The sequence below is a fragment of the Peromyscus maniculatus genome, chromosome 20 (genome assembly GCF_049852395.1).
Source record: "Peromyscus maniculatus bairdii isolate BWxNUB_F1_BW_parent chromosome 20, HU_Pman_BW_mat_3.1, whole genome shotgun sequence".
NCBI classification, from domain to species: Eukaryota; Metazoa; Chordata; class Mammalia; order Rodentia; family Cricetidae; genus Peromyscus; species Peromyscus maniculatus.
The window spans coordinates 15,384,796-15,398,942 of record NC_134871.1 but is presented as its reverse complement, the minus strand read 5'-3'; the positions used below and the strand labels follow the sequence as shown (position 1 = coordinate 15,398,942).

The window sequence follows — 14,147 nt, the reverse complement described above, 5'->3', positions numbered from 1 at the left end:
GAAACCAAATTTGCACCATGTTTATATTCAGCATTTATCATTGGCCTGGGCACCTTCACATACATTTCCCAAATGATAATAGATATGTCTTTACCTGCTGACCTGTGAACATTCCCTTTACCTATATATTGATGCGACAGATTTCATAGTGGATTTTTATGGTAGTTCTAAAGAGAAGAACCTGAGGTCTGATAGCAAATAGAAAAGGAATTTACACCGTGCTTGTGATATTTGAAAAGAATAAAGGACTTTTTTTGGTAAGGAAATATGGTACCATATTACCTGTATTTGCTGGGTGTGTGCTTTGCAGTTATATTTTCTTCTGTATAATTTTCAGTTATTGAAAATTAATGAAAAAAAAAACAAAGCAAATTGATGTTGGGGCTTGGTAGTTGGCTCAGTGCTTAAGAGTACTTTCTATGGAAGCACAGGGACCTGGTCTGCATTCTTAGAACACAAAATGCCAAATGTGACCCTGAACACTTATAATCCCAGTGATGAGTGTAGAGGAGAGAGATGGATCACTGAGGGTGGCTAGAAATTAGTCTAGCCAATATTAGGAGTCCCAGGTTTAGAGACAGATCCTACCACCGGGGAGTAATGTGTGGAGAGCAACAGTGCCGGGAACAGTATGTTCTCTTAGGTCTTGGTACACAGTCACACAGGTGCATGCGCCTCTGCTCACATACATACAAACACATGCACCCAAACACAAAAGTATAAATGTACATAGTTAAGTACTTAAGGAAACAAATTTAAATACTACACAATACATACATGCATCAAAATACCACATGGTAACCCAATAATGAATAGCATTTATCTATTACATATTCAGTCAAATTTAAAATAATATATACTTAATCATTAAGTTGTGAAATACTCCATGATTCAAAAAGCATTCCTTACAAAGTATCCACCGGCACTCTAAAATAATTATAAACAATAAGCATTTCTGAGACGTAGCTATCATTGCATTTTGCCAACTCTCTTATGAATATCAAAATATTTAAAAATACTAGGCATTATTTGAAACACACATCTCCTATTTTTCATTTTCTTTTACTGAAAGAAGTCTCTGGATTAAAGTCCTTTATGAAACTTCAGTTCCCCCAATGAAGTGGCTTTTTTCTTTAAATACTATGGAGCCTTAGCTTTCACTTCAGTATACTAATTAGCAGTCAGGTGGTCAGTTACATATTATTGAGTAAATATTTAGAGAAATATTAATTTCCTTTTCACTGATTTGGAAACTATATGGAGAGCTTTTTTGTGAAATTAAACTGTACACATCCCACATTTCACAAGCACATACTACTAAAACTAACAGTCAACACAAAATTATCATCCTGTAGACATAATTCTGGTTTAACCACAATGCTAAAGCTGAATATGCAAATTTACCTTTATATTCTAAATGAAATCCAGTATAACTGACAGATCCATCGCTCCGAAAAGCCAAGTGCATGGTATTTGAGCTGCTTTCTATTCTCTCAGGTAACTTGCTATCTTGGAAACTTCCAATCAATGGGCTATTACTGTCCGGTCCATCATATATATAGAGGAAGTCATAGTTGGGTTCTATGCTAAAACTGAGAGAGAGAATGGCGTGTTACTAAAAGGGTATTTACCACAGTAGATGCAGAATCAAAGAACAGACCCTGTGAAATAAATCTGATATAAAAGTTTGTCTGACAAAAAAGTCTACTACTGGACATGAGTACCAAATTGGCAGGAGGAATGAGTAAGCCGTCCTGATATTAAAGTAGCTCATGTGGGTTAACAGAGGACAGGACACCACATTGGGAATAAGTCCTATTTGAGTCTCATTTCTTCACTTTCTAACCTACATATTCTTTTGTAAGTTACTTTATATCTACAAAGTGACAATTATGTTTTTTTAATTAACCATGTATTTTATATTATAATGGTGTAACTCTTTTCATTGTTAGTTATGAAAACACAAGCACTTTAAAATACATCAACTACCTGATTCAATAAAAAGATAAATGTAAAAATTGTTTTAAAATTATTCAATAATATACTGAATGCTCTATTAGGCAGCTTTGTTGAAATATATGGAAATCCGTATATGTATATACTTTCTATTAGAATAATATAAAGAAAATCATACTTATAGACTTTCAAAATTAGATCATGGTAAATGACTTTTAAAATGTAGATGATTCAAACTCTCAGGTATTAAAATATTTTGCATTATAAACTTTCTTTCACCCGACAAAACATAAGAATTATCACATAATGATCATGGTTTGCACATATTTAGGAGCTAGGTAATCTATTGATAACCCAGCTATTGATAGTTCCATATGATTCAGAAACAATGAAGGAAAAAAATGAACTCATTTAGGTCATTAAGAAAAGCCAATTATTTGCAAATGAATTATTGCAAATAAAATCAGGAAAGCTTGTCAATATTAAGGTATCATCTGCTGTAACTTTACTATATTTGTATTTATTTAAAATATTTCAAATATACAGAATGCAAAAATGTCAAGTTTCTGGAACTTGTTTCTTTTGAAACCCATAATGGTTTCCAGTACTAACCAGTCTATTTGTGCATAAATGGTCAGGGAGAAAGAGGGGGTGGTGCACTGATTCCTAGCCTTTTCCTATATAAGGTCTAAGGTCATGTGTAGCACAAAAAAAATTAAGAAAACATCAAACATTAATTTATACAGCAGCTTGCCAAGTTCAACTAGTTAATCTTAAATCCTGTCAATGGATCAGAAGCAGGGACTTTGGTAACTATTGATATTTAATAGCAGAAGTCAGAATAGGTTCGATTTCATTGGCCCTCGTGGAACACAGCTTTGTGAATTTTCTCCTTTGTGAAACTTTGATTTTTGACAACAACCTCCATGTCTGTCTCACTGCCAGAGGCAGGATGGAACAAGCACTTTGCAAAAGACAGGACAGTAGTTCCTGTGGTTGGAATGCTAACAAGCCATTTAAAAGTTGAGTACCGGATATTTCACTGAATTTCTGGTTTGGCCTTAAGTGAATACTTAATGTATTGATTTATAGCTTTTTTCGAGGTTGAAAGTGAAAAAATTCTTTAGGAAATTTTAGGCTCTTATCTGCAATGATTCCTTTCACACAAACACTGGGAGGATTGCACACTTGTACAAATATAGAACATTCATAAAAATTAATTTGGTCATGGTAATCCTGAGATGCAAGGAAAGAGTTGTAGTTTTTTATTTTTCTGGTGAATATACTGAAACCTGTAAAAGTAAAAGATTTCCTATGTCACATAATAAATGCCCGAGTTGGAAATCAAATTTCTGTTCTATATTTCCTGCCATATAGCCCTTTATCCGCAAGTTATTAGCTAATTTAATTTATGAAACAAAGCTCTGTATCAAACATCTTGAGGCTTTCTCTTTTTTTAAAATGCAGTTTTTTCCAATAGCAAAAAATGGGGACAATAATCTCATTTTGCCAAGGAAGTCCTGGTAATAATGGCCTGAAATAACCAATAATCTCATTGTCATGACCTTGGCATCAGCCATCATCATTTATTCAATACTATGAATTACCAAAATAGAATGTCTACATTCCACCAATTTTCATGATTTTAAATGATCTGCTTTTCAAGTTGGCTTCAATATGTTAGAAAATATTTTATGTTTGGGCTTAACATTTTATACAGATCCCAAGCCTCTTTAAGTTACTATGGGTAAAAAGAACAGCTGAGCTATGTAGATCAATCTATTGGTTACATCAATGTTTGTGAACAAGAGCAGAATTTTAAATTAGGAAGATCTCAGTCACTTTAAACAGTGCAAACACTACAGTCTCATTGAACTATTTTCCCTTTGCTCTGCTTTGAGGTTCTGGGGACTGAATCCATACATAGTTCTGTTCATGCTAGTCAGCTCTTCTGTCTCTGGCCTAAATGTCCAGCCAACACCATCCCCTCACTGAAATCTCAAATGGAAAGAAGTCACATTTTGTGATAAAATATCATGAGGAAAAAAAAAATTTTTAAATAAATCAAATGATAGCGCTAAGTCTAGAGTTCTATCTACAGTTCCAACTCAGTTAGTTCCCATGCAATGATCTTCCTGGGGCTATGACACAATAATGTGTCCTTGAGAGCTTCCTCATAAAAAGCCTCTGGAATACAGCAAGTTCTGCTGAAATATCTAGTAACGACCCATCACATTTTTCTCATCTGCTGGACTTAATAAGAAACCAAAAAGGAAAGTGATTAGGAAGACAGATTCTCCCAAATCCAGTACACACCAACACACCACACACACACACACACGGCAGAAAGGGAGTTTTGTTGTGGAAAACATGAGACAAATGATATTGAATCATTGACTGCTTAATCTTTTAGTATAAGAAAAACCAATTGGTCGAATCAGGGTGATAAATACATAGAGAAAGAAAAATAATAGAGATCAAAGTTTGTGATTCAATAGGCTTCTGGACCTTTCCCACTTTTGGTTGCCCTTGATATCCCTTGAGAATTCTCACCCCTGACCTGTGGTACTGCTGATCTCCCAACAAGGCTTTTAAATCAGCAACTGTAAAGTATTAGTGTTGATATTAATTTTTCATATAAAATCCTTACCTAGTACAAATGCCACAGCAAACTAGCCACAGAAGATTTTATACATGGAGAGGTGTAAGAACTCACCTGATAAATGCCAAGGAGATTACGTAGTCAGCATTGACACTGATCGTCCAGTCACAGTCCCTGCTATGCGGATACGGATGAGGGAAGTTTGGCGAAAGGATAAAGCCTGAAGATCCTGTTAAATTGCCTCCACAAGGTGCTTTAATTTAAACAAGCAAACAAAATACCTTAAGAGATTAATAAGATCCATTAGCTGTCTAGATTTGTGAAGACATTTCTTTGAGGGTATGTGAAACTCTGCACACACTTCATTTTTACAGCCTGGGATGCTGGGATACTGCATGTCTTTCAAGGAAACCATTGAAATATTGAACACAGAACACACACATGTGCACACACATGCACACACATGCATGCACGCATATGATACATTGACTTTAACTGCTTTTACTGGCATCTAAAACATCCTAAAAAAGGTCATGTGTTACTATTTTGTGTCAGGCAAACTGTAAAACATCACAAGAGCAATTTAAAAATGGTTTCTCTATGATTACTAGAAAAGAAATATGAAAATTACTAAAAAATTTGGAAGCAAAGTAAAACAAAATCTCAAATAATAAATGCTTTCGAAGCCAGTATGTGGAAGGCTGAGGTAGGAAGACTGTGAATCCAATCCAGCTTGATTTATACAGCAATATTTTTTCTTAAAAGAGTAACAATGATAATCAATGGATAGGATTATGGTGTTTTGCATATTTGTACAGCTTCTTTTACATCATTTTTATATTTGTAGAAGAGGCTTTAATAATAATTAAGAATCAAAAGAAGTGATAATCTAAGAATAGAGATTGCTTTTCAACAATCTTCCTGTGACTCTAAGTCTTTTCCTAAAACCTAGTTACTTGATTGATAAAAATTGGCAATCACTACAAATTCTATTTCTGCCCTAGACATGTCCGATTGGTCAGTGGACAGTCAGAAATATTTTTCAGTTAGATTCAGAGGTTCTTTAAGATATATGATTATATTAAAAAAGTAATATGTCCCCAGTGATAGAGTGAATATATGTGTGTGTGTGTTCTCATGATTTTTTTTCTACATAATCAACATTCTTGTCTGACTTTTAAAACTGTTGTTTTCTTAGATAATATTTACAATTTAGCCATAAGGCAAACAGATTCTTTTGGCAGCAAAAGTTGAATTTGGAAGAAAAGAAAATTTCATCTAGCTAGGCAAAAATCAATAGAAGTCAATAATTTTTCATATCCATCACTGTGCTACTCCATGCCACTACCCTTATATATAAAGAGCAACCTCAGCTCCTAGCTATTTAGAAACATGTAAATTCTCAGTCATAACATGTCCACACTGTTCCCTTACTTGTGTGTGGGAAACACCCTCAGCCTGATATGAATCAACCTCTACTCAAGAACCTTCGCTTACGTCACAGCTTCCATTGAAGTCTTCTTTTCCAAAAACAAAGTGTAGCTCCATAGAGGCATTTTCTCCACCCCCCCCCACCCCACCCCCTGCCATTGCTTTGACCTGAGAAGTCTAATTTACCTGATACTTAAGCAGTCTCCATATCCATTTTTGTTGTTGTTCAAGAAAAGTAATTATTATAACAAATCATACTTCCCCATAAAACTTAACTTAGGCTCATGTATGACATAGACAATTCCCCAAACCTACCTACCTTTTGCTTAGTATGACTAAACCAAAAGCAGACACTACTCCACTCAACAGTCTGAATAAAAGTCTAGGCAACCAAACTTTGGTTAAGCTTCCCTTTTAAATTCAGGCCTCTGAACTTTGACCCATCATCAGCTTTATTCCAGCATACACCACATTCTGAACAGTAACCAAAATTCGGAGTACAATGTGCTCTGAACTATCCAATCACACCACACTTAAAACGTGTTCTTCCTTTTTTTCCCCTCTTTCTAGTGAATTTTCTCAGTGAAAGACTTCTTCAGTGTTCACTCTTGCAAAACACATGAAGCTTGGAAAACAGTGTTCACCCTGTTACAATAGTCTCTGTCAACATATTCCAGTGATCCCTGCCCCATAGTTACATATATGTAACAAGACTTTTAAAATAAAATGTCCATGCTTACTAAATTCAATTGGCAAAGAAAGTCTAATTTTTTTTTTTTTTTTGGTTTTTCAAGACAGGGTTTCTCTGTGTAGCTTTGCGCCTTTCCTGGAACTCACTTGGTAGCCCAGGCTGGCCTCGAACTCACAGAGATCCACCTGGCTCTGCCTCCCGAGTGCTGGGATTAAAGGCGTGCGCCACCACCGCCCGGCAAGAAAGTCTAATTTTATTGTTTTATAACTGTAAGTTGTATTTACCTGTAACAGCCAAAAAGTGTGCCCAAGTATAAATCAGCAGACAAGTGCTCTTAAGTTTTAGTACTCTATTTCGAATTGAGTTAGAGAGAGATGATCACCTTTCGTACCTAGAGATCCAGATGGCTTTAATCTGGTTTATGCTTTCTGCAACTCTCTCCTCAAATTTTCTATGTCTACAAACCTCTTCAGCTGAAAGGCAATCTACTGTCAGCTCAATGTGAATGTCTTTTACGTGTATAAGTATACTAGGAACTACTGTATTTTTCTTTTTCTTTATAATCAGTCCTTTTAACTTGTTGACTTCAACTTATTTGCTGGGCTAGTTTCTAGATTCATGGTCCAATTTCTTCTAGTGAGTTTTCCTAGACTTCAGTTCTATCATGAAATTTCCCATTTCACATTGTAGCCTAGGTAGCCTCCTGAGTCCCTTATTCAGCAATTTTTACCTAGTCTATTGTATTCTGTTACAGTCTTCTGTGTTGAATACGTGTAAGTCTTGGTTTTATATTTTGCTTTTATTAATGAGAAACTCCTTTTTCTATCACTTTCTGATGATAATCTCAGTGGAATTACAAATCACAAAAGCTATCACTACCTAGTGTAGTGTATATAAATCATATAATATCAAAATTACATAATACTCATGTCAAAATGTCTCTTTCCTTTGTTCTTAAGTTACTTGATTAACATTTGCCAACATGTGGATTTCCAGGAATGGAGCCTAACATTCTTCACTGAATCTTCAAATCCAGTTCATCAAGATGTATCAAGAATCTAGCTCATAATTACACCTCAATTTGACTTATTTTCCTTACTTGCTACCAAATTTCTTGACCCAAATTAACTCATATCTTTCTTTGGAATTATGGAGATAACTGACTTCGGTTTCTACCAATTATCTTTTGAGTGAAATTATCTAATCATAGCATGGAAATGTAAAAAGTTTGCAGTAGTACTGTAAAACTTAAAAGACAATGCCCCAGTTGTAGGGCACCTGCCTCACCTGACCTCTATATCCTTTGGAATATCATCTACCATCACTTTGGTGTATAAATTATATTCAAAACAACACAAAAATTCCTTCTTAAAATTACAGTAATTCATTAATTTTGTGTTTTTGTAACAAAACAAGAACAGGTGAGAGGATGACTCCCAGGAGTTGTTTTATTTTTCTCTATCATGTGAGTCCTGGGTATTAAGCTCAGGAGGTCATGATTGGCAGCAAGTACCTTAACCTACTGGGCCATAATGCTGGAGTTAAAAATTCTTATAATTCCTGGAGAGATGGCTCAAAGGTTAAGAGTACAGACTGCCTTTCCAGAGGTTCTGAGTTCAATTCTGAGCACCCACGTGGTGGCTCACAACCATCTGTAATGAGATCTGGTGCCCTCTTCTGTATACATAATAAATAAATAAATCTTAAAAAAAATCTTATAATTCCATGTACTTTCAGTTCATGTAATTTCTTCTTTTTAAAATGTTTCTTACATTTGTATTTATCTAGTTTCATTTATGATTTAAAATTATCACAGCCTTTAGGAGCATTATTTACATTATCAATATTTTCCTTATGTATTTCATAGCTATGGCAGTTTTGAAAATCTAACAGAGCCAACAAGAGAGTAAAACTTTCTGACATTTCTAAATCCTAGTTTGCCAATAAATACATAAAATTATTCTAAAATATCTTCAACTTTGAATACTAGTTAGAAATCCATTACATGTCTAATCATAAAGCACCCAAATTAAAATCAAAGGCATTCATGAATGAAATTTCAGTTGTCTTCTTTGGAATCCTGACATGCCTGATTTGCTCTGAGTGTATTTTCTGTGAGACAGTTTGCAGGGGCAGCAGCTATGGATCTATTTTACAATCTTCTTAATTTTTTTTTTTTTTACCAATTCCATTTTATTCGTGTACTGTCTTTTTCAGCAGCCCACCCACACTAATGTCTTTGTTATTTACCTTTATATTGAGTGCTGCTACTTTCCCTCGGGCAATGTCAAAGTAATCTTCACACTGTCAATTTTGTTGGAATGAATTCTATTAACTCTCTAAAGATGGCATCCTTCTGTTTGGTACTTGCTATGAGGCTGATTTTTTTCTTTTCACATGCAAGTAAAATGCTTTATTCTCTAAGGTCTGAGACACACTTACGGAGTTTCTAAAAAGTTCAGGGTTTAATCTTTGGCATAGTATTTCCAATCATGGAGTTCTTTCTTATCAGTTGCAGAGGTCAAGCTTTCTGCAGCCTTAGCAATTTTTCAGATTCTTTTTTATAAGTTATTTTCTTCCTCAGAGAACTTCTAATGCATATCTTCTCCTGAAGCTATCTTATCCTTCCAAGAAAATAATGCTCAGTTCCATAATCCATACAAAAATGTTCCACACCCTGCTCTGTATAAGTAAGATTTAGTGCTCAACTTTCTCCCTTAGTATCAGGCCCTGTTAGCTAGGGCATATTGTAGGTTATAAATGGAATTTTATAAGAGTCTTTCTCAGAACTCTTTACACTTATTGAAGTTTTTTCTTTATGTTCAGTGGATTTCTCCCATTATTTTAGGATTCTGCATAAAAAATACTGTTAATATAATGCTATAGCCCTAGTAATCCTACTAAGTGATTCCCTGGCCTAATAATGACACAAAGCCAGACAATCTGCAGTAATTTTCATGGAATTTTATCAATTTTTTCTATAAAATATATATTTATTAAATCTTTGAGAATATCATGTAGAAATGTATTTTGATCAAAAATTTCCTTCATTCTTCACATTAATTCCTCCCAGAGTGACTCTCAAGTCCCCATGCCCTTCCAATTTTATGTCTTCTTAAAAAAATGAAAAAATAAAACATGGAGTCCAAATTGTACTACTTATTGGTGTGGAGCCATTCCCTGGAAAAATCCACTTAGAATAATTCTCCATCCATGAGAAGCCATAACAGTCAATAGTTCCATGGTTAGCTGTGGGGGATTGTGAGCCCTTCCTCCTTCCCTTCTTGAGTATTGGTGGGCTTGTTTTATATAGAGATTCTCTTTTTGAGATGCAATAAAATTTCAATTAGTTATAATATGGAGTTTCCATTGGATTATAATCTTATATGCTAACCAAGTAGTGAATAGAATATTCATACCTTAAGTAAATATACTTTATATGTTTTAGCCTCTTTTATTTAGAAAAGTTTCAGAAGCTGCATCTATTACCTGGTTTTATTGATACAGATTTTATAAATATAAATTAGTTGACTTTTGATAATTTAAACCTCACAGTAGTGCATAAAGAGCAATAGAACAACATAGCTAGAGTAGATTAACTGTAAAAACAAATGTCTCAAAATCTGAACTAGTACAAGCTATGTGATTATTTTGTTTTAGATTTTAAGTCTCTTTCATACTCTTGGTTCCTTATTATCTACAGAAGAGACCTAGAACTACCATTTTTCCTCCAGTAAGGATTAGGCCTTTGAATGTTAGTGAATTTTATGCTTTAAAAGCCTATCTACAAAATACAGAAAATGTGTTGTAAAAAACCACATTTTTTAGCTTTCATTTCATTGAGAAACAGGTTGGTAAGAATTGGTATTTTTTTTTATTTTACTGTAAATTCCCAGTAGATGGGAGAGATCAAGTAACTAATGAATTTGACTTTGTAACTTTTATGTGATTACAACATGGAGGAATTAATTGAGTTTGTTTACTACTTACTGAAGTATTGAAAACACATTTTCTAATTCCACATGATATTCCAAAAGAAACTATAAAGCTCTATTGAAAATGTACTTATAAGCTGCATATAAATGAACCAAAATAATGATTCTCATTTAAAACATGCTAAATTTGCATATATCAATTGAATTAGCAAGATGCAGAATGGCCCTTGAAGCTGCTTATGGTGCAATGAAATTGTGAATATATAAATGAAGAAAAATTTTGAGTATAACCATAAGCGTGGCTTAGTGAAAATACATTGTAAATTGAGGATGACATCTACATTGATACTTGAACAGAACAGCTTAATGTTAAACAATCTAATTAAATTTAAGATTTTCTTAATGTTTGTATTGAAAAATTGGCCATTTCCCTAAGCTTGATTTTTTTCAGTTCTAGTATCAAAAGGTTTGTATCTCGAATCTCTATAGAGTGTGACTTGGAGATTTGAGAACAAGCATAGGGACAAAAGTCAGGCAAGTGAAAGCATGGGACAAGGTCTGGACACTCCTCAGATCTTCAAAACAATGCTTGATGTTCTTTTGATATTCCCAACTTGAATGGAAAATCAACCCTTTGAATCTCTCAAAAAAGCTGCTGATACTAGTTTCTTAGAAGAAGTAAGCATGTTGGGAGTAAATCAACCCAGCTCATTTTAAATGTAGATTCTTGGTGCCTCTACATTTTAAAGCAAGAGATAACAGCTTTATCCAAGGAATAAAGGCTGAGAAAATATTTCAGGAAATCTGATTAATGAACTTTTATAAGTTTTGAGCTATTCAGAATATACTAAAGTCATCGCCTCTTAACTATGGAAATGAGTATTTACCATTTTTACTTTTGTACATTTTGTGGTTTGTGGATGCTCCTCTGAAATCTCAGACTCTCATGTACCATTTTTCTGGAATATAGTGTTTAAGAATATCAATACCAGCTTTTAATCATTGCATTCTATTTTATAAATTTTTAATTATTCTTTAATCATACCTATACAGACTGGTGGGCTGGGCTGCCAGAAGTACCGATTTTCTACCTGAATGCAGGTTATTCTTTCCTGTCCCTGAAGCTCATAGCCAGGGTCACACTGAAAGACAACCGTGTCTCCAGGTTCTCGTCCATCCCCATTCCGAGTGCCATTCATGGGGACTCCTGGATCACGACAGGCAGTGGCGACTGAACCTATCAAAAGGCAGGAAGGCATTTAGTTTTTATATTATCAGAAGCAGTTTCACAGTTCCAAACCTTAGGACTAAACCTTTACAACTTCCCTCATGTTTATGTGTTTATAGGAACTGACTTGTAAAAAATTCTTGAATTAACTTTAAAATATCTATGAAATGATTTTGTATTTCTTGAAAAAAATCTATGTGTGAGCATTTTCTAAGAAGTAGCCGAGTATCTGAGTCACTAAATACTAGACATCCTAATAAATTTCCACATCCTCCTATGTTATAGCTACTTCTTTTGTGTGACAAATACCTTTACCAACAAACAAACAAACAAATAAGAAAACAAAAAACACAAGGAAAAAGTGGTTATTTGGCTGACAATTATGGGATACAGCATTCCACTTTAAGAATTGGAGAAACTAGTCACATCGCATCCAGACACAAGGGTAAAGAAAAAAAGAACATGTCCTTACGTTCTTGCTGTCACCTAGCTTTCTACTCTAACACAGGAGGGTCAGTGTCCAGCCCATGAAATGATGCTGTCCACATTCATGGTGAGTTGTTCATTTCAACTCAGTTGAGGCGATGAAGAAGACGAGCTCCCATAAAATGCTTACAAGTGGACCTGATCTAGAAAAGCCCTCAGCTGAGACTATCTTTTCAAGATACACTGTAGCAGGAATCTTAAAAGTTCTTATTAATAAAATCAAGCCCGAGGCCAGTTATTGGGGTGAATACTGGAAGGTCAGAGAGACAGAACAAGCCACAGCTATCTCACCTCGCCGAATCTTCAGCTGGTCTTGTCTCCTCAGACTGGAGGCCTCTGAGTCCTCATCCGGAATGGGTCTCAGCTGAATTACTGCTCAAAAGCCTGAATGCTTAACCAGCCAAAATCTTAACTAGCCAAATTCTTCTAGTTTCTGGTCCTCACGCCTTATATATCTTTCTGCTTTCTACCACCACTCCCTGGGATTAAAGGCTGGCTTTCTGGGATTAAAGGTGTGTGTCACCATGCTTGGCTATTTCCAATGTGGCCTTGAACTCACAGAGATCCAGAGGGATTTCTATCTCTGGAATGCTAGGATTAAAGGTGTGAGTGCCTCCATTTTCTAGCCTTTGTATATAGTGGCTGTCTGTTCTCTGACCCCAGATAAATTTATTAGAGTACACAATATTTTGGGGAACACAATACCACCACAATACACTAGGCTGTGGTATGTTGACATTTAAAAGCAATCATTCCATTATGTTAAAGTCACTGTGAAGGATTGAAAAAAAACACTGCTAATGTTTGGAAGATACCCAGTTTACATCAGAGTGAGGAAAAGAGAGAGAGAGAGAGAGAGAGAGAGAGAGAGAGAGAGAGAGAGAGAGAGAGAACAGACATAATAACACTCCCTCAACTTAAGTTAACAATCAAATTGAAAGATGGAAAAAAAGATTTTTTTCAAAGAACATCAGATGTTATGTGAAAATATATTCCACATCATTAACTTACAAAATGAAATTCAAAATCACAGCAAGCCTTTATGATACCATATTAAACTTGCTAACATTAAATAAAATGAATGGCATTATGTGAGTACACTAGACGCTGACAAAATTTTAGAAAAAACTGCATCGTTGTCATCACACATTGCTGGGAGAGCTGAAGGATGCTATTGCATTGCCACACTTAGCTTTGTCAAGTTGACACACCCTAGAATTACCCTCAGTGAGTGACTGCGGTTGGCCTCTACCCAGGTTTGGGTGAGGGGTGGGTGGACAAACCACAGTGGGTGATACCGTTCCCTAGGCAGGGCGTCTTGAACTGTATATATTTATAAATCCAGCTGAGCATAAGCAAGCAAACACGCTTGCATCGTGGATGTGATGTAACCTCTTTCCTTTCACTTTGCCTTCCCCATAATGATGGACTATACTCTGGAATTGTGAGCTAAAGTAATCATTACCATTCTAAGTTGCTTTTGTTTCACTGTTTTATAATAGCAACAGGAATAAAACTGGAAACAGACCCTCCATGAAGTGTTGTTGCAGTTTGTTGTAGAACTTATCATAGACTTGCTTTATAACCCAGAAGCTGTACATGTAAGCATTTATCCCTGCAGGTGGATAAACTGCAGTACATCAGTAATATGATGTGGTGCTCAGCATCAACAAGGCTTAAATCCACACACACAGTTTGGGTGTCACAGAAGTTGTCACATTAAAATTTAATACCAGGATTATACATTGTTTGCTTGTGTTATATATCATTTTTAAGGAGACTAATTTGTGAAAGTAGATAATTAGTTGACAGCATTAG

The 14,147-nt window shown here is 35.0% G+C and overlaps 1 protein-coding gene across 3 annotated transcripts in view; it reads right to left on the bottom strand.

Moving 5' to 3' along the window:
* The window catches only part of Csmd3 (CUB and Sushi multiple domains 3), a 1,148,052-nt gene that overhangs the window by 260,917 nt on the left and 872,988 nt on the right, over positions 1–14,147 (bottom strand). For all 3 annotated transcript variants that reach the window (XM_006993205.4, XM_042265493.2, XM_042265494.2), the window contains 3 exons: positions 11,661–11,852; positions 4,673–4,811; positions 1,405–1,592 (listed from right to left, as the gene is read on the bottom strand). In XM_006993205.4, the coding sequence (XP_006993267.1) occupies positions 1,405–1,592; positions 4,673–4,811; positions 11,661–11,852 (519 nt within the window). The remainder of the gene's footprint in view (positions 1–1,404; positions 1,593–4,672; positions 4,812–11,660; positions 11,853–14,147) is intronic.